The sequence below is a fragment of the Botryllus schlosseri genome, chromosome 15 (genome assembly GCF_051294905.1).
Source record: "Botryllus schlosseri isolate E-star chromosome 15, Bs_hap1, whole genome shotgun sequence".
Classification (NCBI taxonomy): domain Eukaryota; kingdom Metazoa; phylum Chordata; class Ascidiacea; order Stolidobranchia; family Styelidae; genus Botryllus; species Botryllus schlosseri.
In genome coordinates this window covers 21,066,311-21,086,518 of record NC_137250.1, presented here as the reverse complement: position 1 = coordinate 21,086,518, position 20,208 = coordinate 21,066,311, and the positions used below count along the sequence as shown (strand labels likewise).

Genomic DNA, 20,208 nt, shown 5'->3' with positions numbered 1-20,208 from the left:
ATTCCGACAAATGTATGCAACTCAAATATTGGAAGCTTCATTCAATGCTGCCTATTTGATAGTATATATTCATAGTTGGTTCTATTGAAGTTTCCGCAGGGCGAAGCTCTGTTAAAGACTTGATTGTGATTTATTCATTATATCCTTTAGGGAAATGCTGTATGCTATACACTCTATTATACTGCCAAGTGTCGCTTGATTGCACTGTCGGAATTTAACGAGGTTTGTTATAAAGTCTCCGCAGCCTTTACATATAACTTGTCCGAAACGAGTTGTGGGCTATTTTTAAACATTTTCGTTCTACAGTCGTACCATTGTGACGTACGCCCATAAGAAGACCATGAATTCTCTATTATAGGGGTTGTTAGAGTATGAGTCACGACCGCGACCCAAACATCATTCGCTCGATCTCCTGTGGTGAGAATGTGTACGTAATCAAGGTCACTGTGTCGGGTACTATAGCCAATAATAAGTGAGACACACAGTAAAGTGGTTACGATAGTATGGTATGGCATGATCATGAAAATGTGCCGACCTTCGTAATACACAACTCGGTTTGATGTCATGATGATTACGATATTGGTTCCTCTGGAAAGCTCTAACTAGCACGGGTAATACTCAGGTAGAGTAGGGGGAGGAAGAGAGCGGGGCCACAACTGTCGCACCCCATATTTTATATTGACTGAAATGAATCTAACTGCAATCGCAGTTGTGAAAGAACGGTCCATTCCTTCTATCGACTAACACCGTTGGGATGCTTCAGTCTAGGGATGTGCAACAACTGCGTACGGGACTATTGGAGACAGGCATTTCGGGGACAACGATTTCCGCGCTGGGACAGAGAATGAAATTTTTCCATAGAACTGAGTTACGCACAACTGGTTGTCTCTGTGAAATACATGTCGGTAAAAACGTAGCATACTAACATTGGAAATGCATTGATTTCGACGTGCGCGGCTTTGGGTCACGAGATGCCAGCACTAAAACTCAGATTTGGGTCGCGGTCTAAAGAGTTTGAGAACTACTGCTCTATGAGTCTATAACGAGCAGTGCGGATCTGAATGAATACCCTCGCTTGTAAATATTCGTGCCTCAAGTATCAAATGGCGAGCCAAGCTTGTGTCTTTTCGCATCAGCACGCCGCGAAGCGATCTACGGTTAACATTCTCGGTGTCGGAGCGATAGAATTTGGAACCACCATGAATTACGACAATGAAAGGGCGCCAAAGCGCGGGGAAACGAAGATCAATTATCGCGAGTAAATATTAGCGGTCTTATTACCGGCGATGGACCATAGTATTTATTAAACGAATTGATAAATAGAACAGGAATCAAACGGAACGCAAACATTAAATTCGACGGAAATATTGTAAGATATGGTACCGCAGCTTTCAATTCGCTGCTAAACCACGGTAATAGGGCGTACGATAACGTACCGCGATACTAGGGCTGTGCAAAATAGAGTACATAAGCATTGTAGTATTACTCATAGTCACGTTCTAACAGTATGAATGGTATTACATACCTTTTATGAGACCACAAAGAATACAATGCCAGTTACACATATGTTAAAGACAATTAGGTATTTTTTAACAATACCTATTCCATTGCACTCTGTGACAATGCTGTGGGTTGGTCTCGACTTCACATAACTTTCATTTTCATTAAGGTGTGTATAGTGCAGCTTTGCACTGCATGTTTCGTACGGTGCGTTACGACCAATCGAGGTTGCAAGGCTTCCACAGTCGGCAATAGCGTCGAAACTCTAATTCTCCATGAAAAATCAACTCTTTAGTGGCAATGCGAGCTCATAATCATTAGAATTAATGATTACACGCGCAGATTTGAGAACTCGATTATTTCGCCCAGCCCTTATCGTAAGCCCTGGATAGTTGATCAAGGTATCCCAGTCCGCAGCGCGCCAGGTAGCGTCCAAATACTGTCATAGCGGAGCAGGCCTTCCGTACAGTGTCATTAAATTATCCTGCTGCGATAAGCAATAATGAGATACATGTATGTATGTATCCGAGACACTTTAGCTACTTTTTCCCGCTCCTAGTCCGATACGCCACACTACCATTGCTGGTATCCCCGGCCGATATGTCCTTTCGTCCGTTCCTGGCCAGTTTGTCATCAGCGTTCGCTTCAAGCTCAGTGTCAGTCGATTCTTCAGTTTCACTCCTGCTATCTTTTTCTATGTTACCTTTCACTAAAGACGCGTAGACTCCCCCTGCAACATGGTATCCCCAGTAGCAATGGAGAACTTGCAAAAGAAGTAGAAATGGGAATAGAAAGTGCATTACTGAACCTGGAGAAAACATAGTCACTCCCCCTGACCATATTGAAGGTATAATCCATAGTGGCAAGACCATCATTCTCGATAAGAAAAATGCGATCGCAAACAGTGCGAAAGTTACGTTTGTAGTTTTCTTCAATTCCGCGTATTTCGCCATTTTTGCTAACTCAAGGTAAAAATCCGCACTGTCGTGTACTATAATGATGAACGACCCCATTTTCGTGAAATTCATGATATACGATCCCGTGAGTAGAAAGATCGTGGCTACGTGGTGAATAAACATCTCCCAGAAATCTTTGCGTTTTACGTCGAAAAATTGTGTTGCTGTAGTCGATGTGTAAAATGCTATCTCTATCAGATAATACCACCGTAGTTTGGCCGTCATGGTGTGACTATTTGGGAAGTCGGCCCAGCATTTTTCACGATTCCAAACGCATTCTTCATCGTAGAGGACGTATATCCCGTAAATAAAACTGCTGAGATAAAACACGAAACGCCAGCCTGTTTCTGAAAACTTTTTCAAAGTAGATGATCTTAATGCCGTGTTTTTCTTACGAAACCAGGCCTGCACTTTTCTCGTGCTCCAATCGAGTTGTTTGCCGTATTCTTCGACCTGTCTTGGGGAAGGGTGTTTTGTGACTGATCTGTAGACGCTGTCTAATAGTTTATTGGCGGGGGGAGGCTGTTTTCTGGCGTCGGAAACGCCTAGTTTACGTCCGATTGATTTCATGACAAGGTTTTCGATCCCAAGACGAACGCAAAATATGAGTAAAGTCAACGGTATCGCAACCGCCAGCTCGCTAGGCTGTCCGTACTTCTTCGATTCTGTATCTTTGAGGTCCTTCCATGTAACTCCTTTTGGTAACCAAAAGGCTTCATTCCAAAATCCAGCAATGTGTTCGTCCTTAACATCCATTAAACTACAGAGCTTCAAACAGGCTAACGAATATATGCAGTACTGTGACAAAATTTGATTAATGAGACTCGATCGCGTACATACGATGGCCACCTGTCGAACGTTAAAATATGAATCGTTACTAGCTTCAAATGCGACCGTTACGAAACGTATTATTCTCTTCAGACTGCCCTTGAATACAATGTTTAGAAATGGGCGTCACACCTCAACAGCTCTTTAAGCAGAAACCAAAAATCTATTTTTGCATGACGCTGCAGAATAGTAAGCCCGGAGTACCAATATATCCGATGGCTCTCATAAAATTGGACTTCAACCTAGGTCTGAGGAGTTACTGCGTTTGCTCGTACTATTTGCTGATGTACCGGCGTTACAACTCGGCGATAGGCGGAAGACCAATACGTAATCTGGGCTGAGTAAACAACAGGCTGTTAGCAAATGTAGCTAGGAGAATAGTGCTATTGAAACGAATTGACTATCACAAAACGACAGTTACGTCGTTTTATGAATTCCATGGAAGCACAATCGTCCATTGAAAATCGACACGTTCGCTATTGTGAGATACGTGAGTCACGACAGATTACTATAATCAATTTTCAGGTTTCGCACCATTGTCGAAGAAAGTCGATTGGAAAGGCAACAATCTCACCTGAAGTACCAGCCATCCGACCTAGAGAGTATAGTATTGACAGACTCCGTGCGGCGCGCTGTTGTACAACGCGCGAATTTCAAGTGGTCGAGTAATAAATTCGTATACGATCATGCCATAGTCTTACCGTAAGTTTATATCAAGTACCGCTGACAACATACCATACCGGTAGTCAATACCTAATCTGTGACTTCAGTAACTAATGCGAGTCTCGACCTCAGTGTGACGACATATAAGCTTAGTTAGCTGCACCAGACGCGGCCTGCACTACCTGCGTTTGAAGTCGAGTTATGATTATGTATGGCTGTTATCAAGTTACGCCCTAGTTTTAAGCGCCGTCATAAAAAAACAAAGAGAATTACAGTTCTAAGACTCCCAACTACCATGACGTCACGAAAATTGCTGATATTTTTATCTCTATCCCCTACCAATCATGGACAGAGAAATTCTGTGAAGAATTGATAGCCGCTTCAGAGAATACATTAAATCTGCCATAACGAATAAATGTTTATCGTAATTTAACACCTGTATATCTGCAATCCATCTAATACGGATATTGCGAATCGCCATTACTAGTACCGCCAAAGGAATGCGGAATTATCTATATTGATTTGAGTTAGAAAACGCCATGTTTTCTTTTTCGGGATTGTAGTTTCGGTTAAGGTGTATTTGTCGCCTAGCAGTAACGTGCAGACTGCATTCACTTTAGCTAGGGCAACAGCCTGAATCGAGTAATATAATCGCAATGATCCGAGTCGAGCTCGAGTATCGAGATTAGGTAACCCAGGGCCGGCCAACCCGTGGCCCGCGAGAAGGTTTTGAGTGGCCCGCGAGGTAATTTCCGAAATTAGTAATATTATCCAAAATGGATTGCACAGATTGTGAACTTGCAAGGCCAACCAAAAATTTGATTAGTCTGGCCGCAACACTTGAGATGTGATGACTAAAATATCAGTTCCGACGCATTGGCAGATCCATAGCCAGTCACATTTTGGTAGATCTTCGTACACTACAATGAAGCAGAATAATTTGCGATAGATTTAACAAAAGTAAAAATTTCCTACACGCTTCGCGTAACATGTTGTCACTCGATTTCTTGCATTTATTATTGTTACGCCTTTGTGAAAATGAAACAACGCCTAATGTATCCGATTGAGTTTAGCTATATTCACGATTACGAGACAAAGTGTCGTTCAACATATGCAGCCTTGCGTTTGCGCCCGCAGAAAGACCGTCGACTATGAAACCTAGGCACAAAATGATTGACGCATGTTGGTCGAAGCTTTCTATATCGATATGTCCGGGCGCCGAATAGTCCATTCCTGGCAAACTGAGCCCAGCGATATACCGCAGGCCCGAAAAATAGTCAAGTGACAATATTCTTGACATATGTTATGAACTTTGAAAAATGTTCGCGCGGCTAATGGCCCGCGCAATAGTTCGTCAGTCAAATGTAGCCCTTTGGCTGAAATGGTTGGCCACCCCAGAGGTAACCAGTAACCACGTAAGTGACGCAACTATAAGTATTATTTTATCAAAGAGAATTATTATGATTTCGAATTTCTATACCTGCTTCTCAACGTGAGAGCATACAGCACAATGCTCATTTCAATGTCAATGTCATTTCCGTCAATTAATCGACTTGCACCATTGCTGTTACAAAGTGCTGTTATAAAAAACGAAATTAACCTTGATGATCAGGATCTGGCATTGCTGTTTTCCTCTCCCATATGCGCGGCGTAATAATAATTTGCCCACGGATTTCTAGAACTAGATATCCCTGGATTAGCCTAATACTCGATAACTCGACTAGAAATCGCATTAATCAGGTAGCCTACTCGATTACACCCAGCCCTACAGTATTAATACGGAATTCCTTAATAATTCAGCCTATCTAAGACCGATGCACGCAACATATATAGTGAGTTTCTCGGAACTTTACAGCCGAATTCGATTAACAAATTGCTGCTAACAAATTATTTAAAAGTGTGGCTTATTTCACACTAACATCACTATCCCCACTCATTTCACACTATGCGTTTGCCTGTCATACTGAGAATATACTATTGCATATATACTCTCCACGATGAAGCATTTTATACCATCCTTATGCTTATACGTTAATCGGTTATGCTGTCTAGGCTGAATACTGGTCTCAAAGGCTGTAACATCGGTGACATCAGAAGGAATCAATGTCGTGCTGGTGATGCGGTCGAGGCGACGCGGCCTCTGATTTTAGATGACTAACCCACGCATAATATACATTGTATATCCGCGAGTTAGTTATTATTGCAATGTGTCACTATTCAGTTTGCCTGTCATCATCATGTAGCAGTAGGGTATAGGCTTTACGCAACCGTGTATTCAAGTGACTTAAATTACGTATATCCGTTGTGAGGGAACTTGTAAGTTTCACAACTATAGCATATAATTTTGGATTGACTTGCTTCGGAATCGATGGTTGCTATACGCGTCTAGTTACCATATGGCAGACTTGAACAATTCGATAATTGTAGTTGTCCAAATAAACTAATTATAGCGAAATACCAGTAATCTAATATGTGAAATGTTTCTGCTCAAATTTTTATCCTAATCTTAATTCAGGCTTTCCTGAAAATGCTGCAGAACAACTAAAGCCCGTATGTATCTATAAACATGGTGCTGCTCATCGCTGCACAGAAAGATGATTTGAATGTATATTCATTTCGACCTGGACGCCCTGCTGTATTTTTTGCTTTGTTGTTAATGTTCCCTGATATACGGAAGTGCGTAACATTCTACAGAGACCAGTGCTTGGTTGATTAGGAACAAGGAAGTACAAGCCACTAATCTCCCGGGACTTGTCCTGGACAATTCCGCAATAGCGAACATATAACGCGTCACAATAAATAATGTACATGTAATCTTACACACAGCAACAAATATTTGCTGAATTGCACGTCCGTTGTTAGTCGCAATGTAAAATGAAAATTGCATTTATTTTTGTTTCAAAGCACACCGTCGATCCAGAAACCACCAGAAATATGGGTGTGCTACTGTGCTTACACGTTATAAGAACAATGTGAAGTCAGAGCGAAATGTGAGAGCATAATATGTTCCAGAATTGGATAACTAGATCAATTTCGTGGTATAATTAGATTAGACTATTTAGAGCAGTGGTTACCAACCGATGGGGAATAGACCCATTTGCTAAACACTATATGCAGGACAGTCTACATATTTACAGAGACACATGCGCAATTACCGTTACCAGTTAACTGCTCTGTAATCTATGTAGCGAAAATTATATTGCGTGTGGTTCACAAAAACTCATTTTTAACTCCGGATAACCAATGGTGGCGTCACAAACGCATCCAGTACGACGTGAAATAACGCTGTCGCTAAATTTTGAGGGTTACAGGTGTCGGTTCACGATACGTTTGATGATCCATAGGGCTACCATACGTCCTAATTTATGAGGTTTTGTCCTCCTTTTTCAGGTTTTTTAAAATGTCCGCCGAGGACGCCTAAATGTCCTCCTTTTTGAGATTTTGTCCTCTTTTTTGAGAATTTTTGTTAAATGTAGGGCAAATTCGACTGAGATACACTAAATCAGCACAGAAGTAACTCTCCGGCGGCTATTTCAGGAGCTGAGCCGGAAAGTTGACTTTTCTTTTTTATAGTCAACCACCTGATAATGTGAAAGAAAAACTGAGTGTCCTCCTTTCCCGAATCCAAAATATGGTAACCCTAATGTTGCAGCTATAGGCGATTGTCTTGCGTACTGGTGTAAGCAAATAGCTTCTCAGTAATGACAAAAGTTTTGGCTAGTGGGGAATGAAGGCTGGGAATAAATCTGAAGCGGGGAATAAAGACAAAAAGGTTGGGAACCACTGATTTAAAGCGAAACGCCGGCAATCTAATTCCAATCAAATCTATGTGAAATGTTTCTATGCTCTAATTTTAATTCTAATCTAATTTCGATAACGTGATAGAGCGAACAGAGCTAAGCTTGGTGTACAGACATATTCCATTGTCGTATTTTTGAGAATGTACTCTGATTTTATATCAACTGGACTTTATTTTTTTTGTATTTCTTTCTAAATTCTAATTTAACTTAATTTCCAAGTTTTCGCGAATTCAGTAATTATGATTATAATCTAGTTTGGAAAAGCCGATAAAAATTCTAGGTCTCAACTCTTGTGTGTTAGTTACGATTATTTATATCAGACACTGGGTGCCTTTGTCTTTCCATCGAATGTTATATGGAATGGTATATTAGCGTGATTTTTATACATATTTGCGGTGGTGATCTATAGATACAGTGACACCAAGACCGCAGCCTGTATACAATTATACATTCAACCCGATGCATGGTTGATAACAGCATAGCGCATATACCAAATGAATGCGCCATAATATTGGGTTTACAATATATCAGAGCAGGCACTTCGGGTAGCCGTATGGCATCGTGTTAACTTATTGTTTCGGCCCCAGAATCCCCAGCGCCAAGAATTTTGCCAGCATAGTTCGGTAACTAGCTTCTATCTCCTTCTCCGCTGCAGAATCTCCGTCGTCTTTCTGAATCTTGTCTTTCGGGCAAAGTTCGATACTGATGCACCTGAAAAGTGCATGGAAGTATGGAACGCTTGTTCGGTATTCAATTTATCAGGGGCTCGATTTCAACAGAGCTATTCGGCGGAGCCATTGCGTAACCGCAGCGCCTGTCTCCATAACACGGATGCCGTTTTCCAACTTGGGCGGCTTAAAATGTACAAGTTTTTTTCGAATTGCAGCTGCCAAAGTCATGCAGAGAAGATTTAAATGTGTTAATGTGTTCGATTGTAACACGTTTTGGCTATAAACCGCTATTACGGATTACGGGCATTACGGCTTCTCCAAGAACATGAGCGGATTTGAAATTTCTATGTCCCAATCCAAATCCGAAGCTTCAAATCCAAATCATAATCCATAACTTTTGTACATTCAAATCCTCATCCTAATCCGATTCAAACTTGAAATTCCACTGGGAAAGCTATAGCCTACATATTATGCCAATATAATTCTGTACAAAGAATTTAAACGCTCAATGAGTGTCAAAGTCTATGAGGTAATAACTTTGCAAACTTTGTAAAATCGTGGTAGGATGAGAAACTTTTTCGCCATTCGCCACAAGATATCAATCTCCCCGAAAATCGGTAAATCCAATCCTAATCCTAATCCATTGAAAAAAATCTCAACTCCTAATCCAATCCGAATCCGTCAAAATTTCACAAATCCGGTTTTCCTAAATCTTAAAATCCTAATCCATGCTCATCTCTGGTATATAGCAAGACTTGCCTGTCATTAAGGCGTATATCACTTCGTTATATGCCTGCTGTACAAGTTTTAAGTGCCTTGGCTAGTTGGTCGATGAATATATTCAAAATAAATGCAAAGCGTGGTTGTCGTCGACGACTGGCACGCCCATGGCCATGACACGCCTTACTGCTACCTAGGCCTACTTCAAGTTTATTCACGAAACTCTACGAAAATCCGGAAAGTTGACCTTTTTTTAGTCAACCAACCGCAATGTCGTGGTAAATAATTTACCATTTTCCGGATTTTACTCCAGTATTGTAACTCTGAAAATTTTGAAAAAGTGTCCTACTTTCCCGATTCCAAAATATGGTAACCCTACCATATCATCCGTGTAAGTGGTGCCTTATATAAAACCCGAGCTACAAGTCGGCAGCTACCAAATAAAAAAAAAGAAGAACATCGGCCTGACCAATGACCGTAGTAGTCGACCAGCATCATGAATACCACAAACAACAACAATAACCAACATTACGGCCTGCAACTGTATCTCGTGAATCACTGACGGGACGGTTACATTCTGGCTCCGAGTTCAGGCTGTATCGAGGCTGAATCTTATATAAAAGAGCAAGGCATTCGAGACTTGTCTGTATAGGTTCTGCCATGGCGTACAATAGGCACGAAAGTGTTCGTCGGTTGTCACATGTCAAGGCAAAATCGAATTGGCCCACTGTTTAACTATAGAGATTGTAGATTGTACAATGTACATCAGTGGTTCTTAACCTTGCCTCCAGCGCCCCCCAAGGGGCGCTGGCGATTTTGAAGGGGGCGGAAACGCTCAGGGGGCGATATGGGGGGCGCTGGGCTCAGGGGGGCGGTATGGGGGGCGCTGGAGAAAAATGGCTTCGCAGTAGATGATGTGGTAGTAAAACATATCCTTAATGAGTATTCAGAGCGAATTAACACCGAAAACTTCGTTATATATAGCCTACAAAAGACATATAGGTTTAATTGTCCATAGGCGCCTAAATGACTGGCACCGAATGTTCCTGTCTTGACAATCTGAACCTCAGAAGACGAATTCCATCTGGCAGGGAAAAATAATATGCCAGTGAAGAAATACCAATTTGAAATCGTGTGCGTCTTTTAGTTTAGTACAATTGGACGACAGGGATCAATAGAACTAGATATCCCCGTTGGGCGATATCCCTGTTGGGCGATTCTACATTTTTTGATATAGCATCATCATCATCATCATTGGTTTATTAGCAATTTTATCAGTTCAATACACCACAAAAAATGCGATACAATGAAAAGACAGGAAGATGTCGAAGCGACAAGGAGTAGTCTATGGAATCTGACACCCACCTTGGCCTAGGCGATGTAAAGAGGAGGCATGCACAATGAATGAAAGTAAAGAAGATAGTATAGAAAAAAGAAAGCGACAAGAAATAGGGCGGCATGTCATGGGAAGCGAGATCGATAGGTCAGTCGTGGTCCGGTAATCTTGAGGATGGACTGTATCTAGCAGACAGGAGGTCACGAAATTACATCATGATACGAAGTCATATCAACGGGTCCGCCCGTCCGACTATGTTTAATTATTACTTACGGGCCCTACTGTTTCCAAGACACCTCACAATGTTCCCTCTACGTTTTGACGGGTCTGCGAACACTCACAAACTCACTGCGCAGACCCTTGGACAACAGTGCGTAACGACTAAAAAAAGGTCATAACTTCGGATTTGTTGTGCGCAACGTAGATTTTCTGTGCGCAGAGACCGTGTCGGCACTGCGCACGAGCGCAGCTTAGAGGGAACATTGCGCCTCACTCAGCTCTACCGGTAAATCTGGTAACGTGAGCAGAGAGGACAAGAAATTGATAACAATATATATGCAATTCCCGATCTTATTGACCGATTTTAACATGTATTATCGAAAAATTTCGCGCTTCGCACTGGCTCGCTAAACAGTACAGCTGATTTCGTGGCAAAAGCGAACAACGTGATGGGGGGTGGTCGGTTCATCACCCTATGTGAGCCCAAGACTCAATTTTTTTCGGCGGGCCTGACGAAGTGTCGTTTCGTTCCGGCCAACGGGTATACGCCCTAAGATGTATAATTATTATTGAGGGGTCCTTCTTTTTCAATCACACATCACTCAGCTCTACCGGTAAATCTGTTTACGTGAGCAGAGAGAGGATAAAAATTGATATCAATATATATGCAGTTCCCGATCATATTGACCAATTCAATCAATAATTATTGAAATTTTTCGCGCTTCGCGCGTCTAGGCGAGAATAGCTGGCTCAGTAAATGCACACCCAATGTAGATGACCAGTATCAACAAATAGCGGATAGCCGAAGGGGGGTCTGGGGGCGAAGCCCCCCGGAACTTTGGTTTATCGTCCTACGGGGGGCCCAAGACCAACGTTTTTTGGGGGGCTGACGAAGTGCTGTTACGGCACTGGTAACGAATTAATTGTACCTACGGGCACGCCCGAATATGTTTATTATTAATTACGTGCCCTTTATTTTCCAATACAACAGCTCACTCAGCGCTACTGGTAAATCTGATTACGTGGGCTGAGAGGACAAAAAGTTTATAGCGACATATATATGTAATTACCACCTATTCCTTCATGCATTATAGAATATTTTGGCACCTAGGGGGCGACCAGGCCTAGGCCTCACAAACTTTGCTGACCATCGAAATCACGCTACGGGGTTCTTGGGGCGAAGCCCTCAGTAGTTTAGTTTATCACGCTATGGGTGCGCAAGGCATTCGTTTTTAGGGGGGGGGTTGACGAAGTGCTGTTGCGGCCCTCCCTCTTACTCATTGTCTTTGTGACATTCCTTACAATATGAGGTTGGGGGGCGCTGGAGCACGATAATATTTGAAAGGGGGCGCTGGAGGAAAAATGGTTAAGAACCACTGTTTGTAGATTGTACAATCTCTATAGTTTAACGATAGTCCTGCCGACTCGATTTTTTCCAAATTGTGACGTAAGATTTTACAATGGATGTTAGCTCAACTTCACTTCAATTTATTGCAATGCTGATCTTATTTATCTTGAAAATTTTCTCCACGCTTCAGGCGATTTACTGGGACCTTATTTCTTGATTATAATGTGGGAACCCACAGCAAATAAAGAAAAGAAAAAAACATGCATAATGTACATAAAATATCCTAATCGTATTAGCAATTATGAAAGAACGGTGCCCTAATATCGTATGAGACCGCTGGGGGGCTTAAGTCTTGGAGCGTGTACTGTGCAACCTGAAAGAGGGCAACAATTATACGAACCAGCATGCACTGGACATTTTCACGCTAGGAGATACACCTAGACATATAACGTTTCGGGCAACGCGCACTGTGTGCGCTGCCAAAATGATTGGCGGTGATAAAACCTTGAAATAAAATAACCGCCGCATGTAGGCTAGGCTAAAACGTTCGATATTGATATGTCGAGGCGCCGAAATGACCGGCGCCGGATAGTCCAGTACCCGCAGTATGAGCTGCAAGGAGCAAATGAAACCATAGCAGAGGAAAAATGAGCCCCGTGACGAAATGCGAATTCGGAACCGTATTCGTCTCATGATAGGAGGTTTTCTTTTGTTTCATCTGGTACGTGGAAGCGATTACAATATCAGGAGCAACGACAACCTTTACCGCGATCTTTGGAGTTTTGCAGGCAAACAAAGTGTCAGACCAATTTTAGTGTGACATCAAACCGACTTGTATGATACAGGGGTGAGAGCACATTTGTCATGATTAGGCCCCATCGTCGTAACAACTCTGATGGGCCGCGGTCACTTATTGGCTACGGTACCGAACTCAGTGGACTTGGAAACGACCAAGGCGACCACAGAAGATCGATCTTAGCGCGACTAAATAAATGGTGCAAATATTGCGTACATTACGCGACAGTTCTAGTGTGGTAGCGACCAATACTTTGAGAACCACCGACATAACTGATGCTAGTGTAAGCTTCGGGTAAGCGGTTGGTGGGATTCCTTGCTTGATACGCTAAATATGACAAATGTTTGGCACGCCTGTTGGTAATATTTTGACATTTATAAATTTTGGCACGCGGCATACGAAAGGTTGTCGACCCCTAGTCTACCGTCCATAATAACGCTATCCTAGTCCTTGAAATTCCTGTTGCGACTGTGGGCATTACCGCGGGGATACGGCATGGTACATCGTGCAATTATAACAGTATACTAATATCGTAAGGGGGGAAATGTATTGATCTGGAGGTTTTAGACACGATGCATGCGATGAACGGTGTATAACGCACATTTTGTTTCATTTGTTTTCTCTCTCTGCCTCTATCCTTATATATCAATATCAGGTAGTTGTTAACCAACGTCTGTCCCAACGGTGGTTCATTTTCCTCAGTATTCATAGTTAATTTAGTCGTTTTAATTACTCCGACATGTTTTTCTACACTACTATGTAAAGTGGAATGCGTGGGCTGATCGATAGACGTAAATAGTTTATACCTGACGTAATTTTAGTCCTTACGAAGTCGGGCGGTTTCGGTAATAAAACCAGTCACAACAATACTTACATAGATTTCGTGACCGGCTAAAAATACGATATATCGTAATAGATATAAATATATACATATATTGCACAAGAATGGAACATGATTGATCAACTTGAGCCCAATCCTACGTACGACACGCAATATTACTATACCATAGTATCTTGTGATCTGTGCCTTTAAATATATAACCCCTTTTCCATCGTATTATTATAAAATATCCTTAGCATGGCGCAAAAAATACATCATCGGTTAAAAGCGCCACTTTTCCATCATAATAACAATAATTATACGTTCATTACATACTATATAGTCAGTCCTGAAGTTTACCGGACCACGACCTGACATATCGATCTCGCCTTCCGTCACATGTCACCTCATTTTGTCGCTTGTCCTTTTGTATTATCTTCTTTTACTCTTCATTCAGTGTGCATGTGCAGTGCATGCCCCCGCTTTACATCGCCTAGGCACAGGTGTGTGTCTGACTTCAAAGACTACTCCAAGTCGTTTCGACGCCTTCCTGTCTTTTCATTCTATCGCAGTCTTGTGGTGTTTTCAAATGAAGAAATTCCTAATATCCTGATACTGATACATTTTGATATGTAAATTGTTTTCAAGGGCCAATATGAGTGTGATTTATTTTCTCTATAACTCGCTCACCATATTACATCCCTCCATTTGTTGACAACATTTTGCCTCACCGAGTCATATACGTCACCGTCACGGATGGATGATTCATTCAATTTGCCGACTTTACCGATGAAAATATATTTAAAAATTTGTCGCGCGACACCACGTCTATAGTTTGTGCGATCATGAAGCTAATTTTTTATATCATTATTGTATTCAAAAACCAATGACTGATACCACATATAAATGCATGAATCTAATTAACCTATAATTGAAGTGACGTGATTGTTTTTATCGACTAAAAACAACGCAGTTAATAATGACACAGCAACAATGTGCAGAGGTCAAGTATTAGACATTACCTATACGATAGCCTCAATTTAATTGTAATCCATCCGATACAGCCTATCTCATACTGAAACATCGTCATGTCAATAAATACAACTTTTGTAAGACAGATAAAATTCTATCGGTGTTATGGGTATAAAGAAATATAATAACATCATGTAAGCGCTGGATGAGCAAGGTTCGTTTGACAAAGGCTACATCAGTTTCATGACCTTTCTACGTAATATATATATATCTATCATCATTGGTCGAAGAATTTTCCAATAATTTCTGGCAAAAGATCATGTGTTTATACACTCTATGATGACTTTTGTGCATAGAAGTGTGTACTGATATTGTGATTTCTACTTGTGATAACTATAGGTCGGCCATCACCAATGGCATACAATTTTTTATCATCTTTTTTGTGATATCTAATATACACTGCAAACCGTATAAAAAGTTACCATTACGTTTTGTTGTGCCAATACGATCTGTCTTTCGGGCATCCGCATCGCTCCACGCAGTCTCTACGACAAGTTGGGTATCCCTCCCCATGTGCACAAGTCCGATTGCATGCGCTACCGCAAGGTTGGTACTCTTGGCCGGACGGGCATTTCATAAACACTGTAATGTATGAAAATGATAAAGTGTTAGTAACGAAGTATTTACCATATAGCCAAGTACTATTGCTAACCTGGTACTAATGGTACTGGTGGTTTCGTAGCTGGGACTCTACTGCCTGTCGTACATTCATCTGCCGTTATACATCTAAATTCAATAAGGTATAGGTTTGAATCGAATAACCTATTATTCGTTACATACTTGACTAAACAATAGCAGCCTATATTCTCATTGCTTACCTTCCATTATGAAGAACCGGTTGATCGTATGGACATTCACATCTCGAGGTGCATTTTCTATTGCATGTTCCCAAGATAGGATTTTCACATGTCACATTGCAAGACAGTCCACAGTCGGACCAGACTAAATTTTCGGGACATTCCGGCTGCTGTAACTCTGCATGGCGGTATGAAAAGAGTAAAGATCTGGCCTCTGTCTTACAGCGGCAACGAAAGTAACGTACCTGTCGGCATAGCAAAACAAATGCCACAAATATAACAGCCTAAAGTAATTACAAAAACGTACTGCCTCATATTGTTGCAGTAAGCGACGAGAATCTACAGCAGAATTAATATTTTAGTAGCCACTAGCACGAAGCACTACAGCGAATAGTTAAATGTGCAATATATCCCCGATTCCTCTCAAAAATGAATCTCGAAGCTCTGTCATCGAAAGTATGGATCACGACACTGAATGACGAATTGTGCGCGACGTAAAAATTCAAATTAATAACAGATTCTATTTCGTTTGCGCCTCTGGCTAGTTGAATATAAGCTCTTCATTCCTCCATATTCGTCTATATACCATATAAAATAACGTGGCCTTAAGGTAGTGCGAATATATATAGGCATGAGTAAATAACCTAGAAATAAACATTATAAATATGTCTTGAGAAATCAACCGAGAATAGGCCACTATATCCAATACTGTCTTCGAAAGGAAAGTTCTGGTATAATATCTGAAGTGGAGTATACCATAAATTTTGTGTCAACTGTATGCGATAATGTACATTCGACGCAACAATTTGTCAGTCATCGCTGTAGTTCTTCCCCATATTCACAAGGGTATATGGTGAAATTGTATAAAGATTACTAATACTAGGAATCCTAGGATGATTATTGATTATCCTACCATTAAAACGAGATGATCTATCACCCTGATCGTTTCTAATAACTTCACCCTACGTGACCTACTTTCGTTACTGCAATATTGGTCCGCCGTTGCTGAGTTCGTAATATGTTCATTGTTCAATTGTCCATTTAGGTACGGCTTCATTTGAATTACCCCAAGACCGTGGCGCACAAGGCCATAAATGGCGATAAGCACCACTCCAATCCAGAAAAAGCATAATAGCCCATTATAGAATAAATAATAAGCCATCACACTGTAATGCTGTATCGACCGGCGGTCTGTGTTTCGAGCGTTATGTAACATTGCCATCAATGGACAGCGTAGATAAAATGCGAATCTGCTATTGGCCTGATCAATGGATTTATATAAAATATAATATTTTACACATGTGATTAAACCAAAATAAACTATATGTAGGTAAGGGCTACGGAATCGATTAGAATCGAAACTCGATATATAGGATGGAACAGCAACGGTTTGGCCTGTCGATCATCCACGGCTGAATTTTAATATTCCATGAGAGCTTTGTGAATCGATGCGACCATACGCCGTTCCCAAGAATTGATTGACTGATTGATTGAGAATTGATGCGACTTTTAGCACACGACTATCAAGCTACTCCTCAACACTAGTCGAGCTCAGCCGTGACGCCTGAGCTCAATTTTCGCCAGTAACCGAACCGTCGGAGGTTAATCTGTGCTCGCCAGAGGTGGCCGAAGTCAAGAAAGCTACTCAAGTAGAAGTAGAAGTAGCGACGCAAAAATCTACTCAAGTTGGAGTGGAAGCAGTTATTTTAAAAGTAACCTCAAAATACTTCAAGTAGAAGTCGAATTGACTGACTTTAAATCTACTCAAGTAAGTAAGTAGTTTTGAAAACAGTCCTAATTCGTTCGCGTGAACTGTCAAATGCTGCAAATTGAGCTATGCGGAAGGTGCAAAGAGCTTGCTTCGTATTGATTCATTCCTGGAGGTATCAATTTGCGACAGAATAAGCATTCAGTCGCATCATGGGATGCAAATTATACTATTGATATGAAAATGCGATACCAACCCTTTGTTTACTCGAAGACCCCGTTTTAGATAATATCACGACATGGCGCCCTACCCCATAAAGGCCCCTAGTATAGGCGAAGAGAAATGCGGAGAAGTTGTATTATAGGTTACTTAGATTCATACATTTATAGGTGGTGTCGGTCAGTGGTTTTTGAATACTATAACGATCTAAAAGTAGTTTAGCTTTATGATCGCACAAACTCGACGCGGTATCGCGCGAAAAATTCTGAAATATATTTTGATCGGTAAAGTCGACAAAAGTGAATGAATCATCCATTCGTGACGGTGACGTATGACTCAGTGAGGTAAAATGTTGTTAACAAATGAAGGCACGCAGCCTTCCAATTCGTGATGTAATATGGTGGGCGAGTCGTATAGACCAGTGGTTCCCAACGTGGGCGATATCGCCTAGGGGGGCGAAAATGACGAAGGGGGCGATAGGGGGGCGAAAATGGACAAAGGGGGCGACAGGGGGCGAAAATAACGAATGGGGGCGATAAGGGGGCGATGACGCGTTAAAACGGCTATATTGGAGTCAAGTCGGAGAATTTTTTTTTTATGTCAACCCACGAAAAATTGGTTGCAAAAGTGTAAAATTCGACATCGAACCGAAAAGTTGACCTTTTTTTTCAGTCAACCCACCGGTGATTACAGTTTGCATGCCCATTTTTCGGTTCACAAAATTTGGGGCGATGGGTCGAAAAAGGTTGGGAACCACTGGTATAGACGATAAATGACAGTCACATTGGTCCAGGAAAACAATTTATATATCGCAATGTAATGAACGTAATTATTGTGTTTATGATGGAAAAGTGGCGCTTTTAACCGATGATATATTTTTTTGCGACATGCCTAAGATAGTTTGCAATAAAACGATAAGAAAAGGCACTAAATATCGAAAGAAGCAGCTACTGAGAATCTATGACCGTAATAATATTGCGTGTCATACGAAGGATTGGGTTCAATGATCATTGATCAATCATGTTATCGGCGGTGTTCCGTTTATGTGCAAGTACTTCGTTACACACCCTCTGGTGCTCGCCACTTCAACATCAGGTGCTACACATCATAGCCAGAGCCCTATTGGGGCCAGGTTATGCGTCCAACAAATCACTGCTCAAAAGATTCGGTGTCCTACAAATAAAGATATGCGGAAACTAGAAATTGCCAAGTTTATGTGTCAGTTCCACTATGGTCACTGCCCTAAAAATAATGACTTCTTTACCTTGGTATCAAAAGTAGCCTAGGCGTAGTCCAAGTAGTAGTAGTAGTAGTAGTAGTAGTAGTAGTAGTAGTAGTAGTAGTAGTAGTAGTAGTAGTAGTAGTAGTAGTAGTAGTAGTAGTAGTAGTAGTAGTAGTAGTAGTAGTAGTAGTAGTAGTAGTAGTAGTAGTAGTAGTATCAGTTTATTAATATTTTCATCAGTTCAAAACATCACAAAAACTGCGATACAATGAACAGATAATAAGGTGCCAAAACGACTTGGAGTAGTCGTTGAGATCAAACACTCACCTTGGCCTTGGCGAAGTAGAGAAGAGGCATGCACAGTTGCACAGTGAATGAAAAGTAGAGCAGAGAATAAGCAAGCGACAAAATGAGGTGGCATGTGGCGGGAGGCGAGATCAATATGTTAGGTCGTGGTCCGGTGATTCTGACGGCTGACTATATAGTATTCATTTAGAAGAGATTGCTTGTATTTCGACTTGAATGCGGACATGCTTGACGACTGTCTGATGACGAGATGCTGCTCCACAATTGGGGTCCGGTATTCTTGAGAGCAATGCGTTTTCTTGTATTCCGTCCTGATCATATGGTAGTTGTTCGTCGTAGACGCGCGTGTGCCGTACTTGAGCGCTTTTGACTCAAAGGTGAAGTAGTCGTTGAAATTTGAGGGACAGTGACCGCAATGGAACTGATACATAAACTTGGCAATTTCTAGCTTCCTCGTATCTTCTATGTCTCATATAATCTTATGATTTACGCGAAAGATCATCGCTCTATCAAATACGCGGGACCTAATGTATGGAACAGCATCTCACCGTCTATCCGTCAGTCGTCGAGCATGTCCACATTCAAGTCCAATACTAGCAGTTTCTACTGAATGAATACTGTAGTCAGCCCTCTACTTCACCAGAACACGACCTGACATATCGATCTCGCCGACCGTTACATGCCACCTCATTTTGTCGCTTGTCTTTATATATTACCTTCTTTTAATTTTCATTCAGTGTGCATTCCTCCTCTTTACATCGCCTAGGCCCTGGTGGGTGTCTATGATCTCAAAGACTACTCCAAGTCGTTTCGACATCTCCCTATCTTTTCAATTAATCGCAGTCTTGTGCTATTTTGGAAGGATGAAATTTCAATAATATACTGAACTAAACTGTGTCGCTCAAAAAAGCCCACAGAGAAAGACCCAATGAAGGATCGAAACAATTAATCGAATGAAAAAATAGCACAGAAGAGCTGTGTAGTGTAGACTGCAGGGGTCACCAAAGTGGTCGCCCGCGTTCGCAGTAGCAAGTATTCAAATGATAAATTTGAAAGTTGAAGCGGAGGAGGGATTCATATGACCACCAGTTAAACATGAGTGAGTCGACCTTAAGGAACATACGGACGCAGCAGATGCGTTGCTCGTTTTCGCCCACGCGGAGGCCTAATGGGAATCTAGAGCGAGAGAGTGAGAGAGAGAGAGAGAGAGAGAGAGGGAGTGATGATATTATTTTCGCCCGCTCATCGAGATACTTTGGCGACGGAG

General features: G+C 41.5%; 5 protein-coding genes across 5 annotated transcripts in view; 2 read left to right on the top strand and 3 right to left on the bottom strand.

Moving 5' to 3' along the window:
- LOC145457406 (116 kDa U5 small nuclear ribonucleoprotein component-like) overlaps nt 1–8,054 on the top strand; it is a 134,903-nt gene extending 126,849 nt beyond the window's left edge. Inside the window, exon 17 of the mRNA XM_080335623.1 lies at nt 4,539–8,054. Within this exon, the coding sequence (XP_080191749.1) occupies nt 4,539–4,584 (46 nt within the window). The 3' untranslated portion in view covers nt 4,585–8,054. The remainder of the gene's footprint in view (nt 1–4,538) is intronic.
- The window catches only part of LOC145457413 (kielin/chordin-like protein), a 298,320-nt gene that overhangs the window by 31,940 nt on the left and 246,172 nt on the right, over nt 1–20,208 (bottom strand). The gene's annotated exons all lie outside the window — the stretch shown is intronic.
- The window catches only part of LOC145457432 (uncharacterized), a 63,478-nt gene that overhangs the window by 5,139 nt on the left and 38,131 nt on the right, over nt 1–20,208 (top strand). The gene's annotated exons all lie outside the window — the stretch shown is intronic.
- Nucleotides 1,264–4,487, bottom strand: LOC145457429 (ceramide synthase 6-like). The gene has a single exon (XM_080335654.1). It carries the CDS (start codon nt 3,210–3,212, stop codon nt 2,040–2,042), a length of 1,173 nt encoding a protein of 390 aa, XP_080191780.1. The 5' UTR covers nt 3,213–4,487; the 3' UTR covers nt 1,264–2,039.
- LOC145457444 (serine protease inhibitor swm-1-like) lies at nt 6,743–15,964 on the bottom strand. The gene is made up of 5 exons (XM_080335669.1): nt 15,732–15,964; nt 15,508–15,664; nt 15,342–15,415; nt 15,118–15,271; nt 6,743–8,458 (listed from the first exon to the last, which is right to left on the bottom strand). Exons 1-5 carry the CDS (start codon nt 15,799–15,801, stop codon nt 8,317–8,319), a joined length of 597 nt encoding a protein of 198 aa, XP_080191795.1. The 5' UTR covers nt 15,802–15,964; the 3' UTR covers nt 6,743–8,316.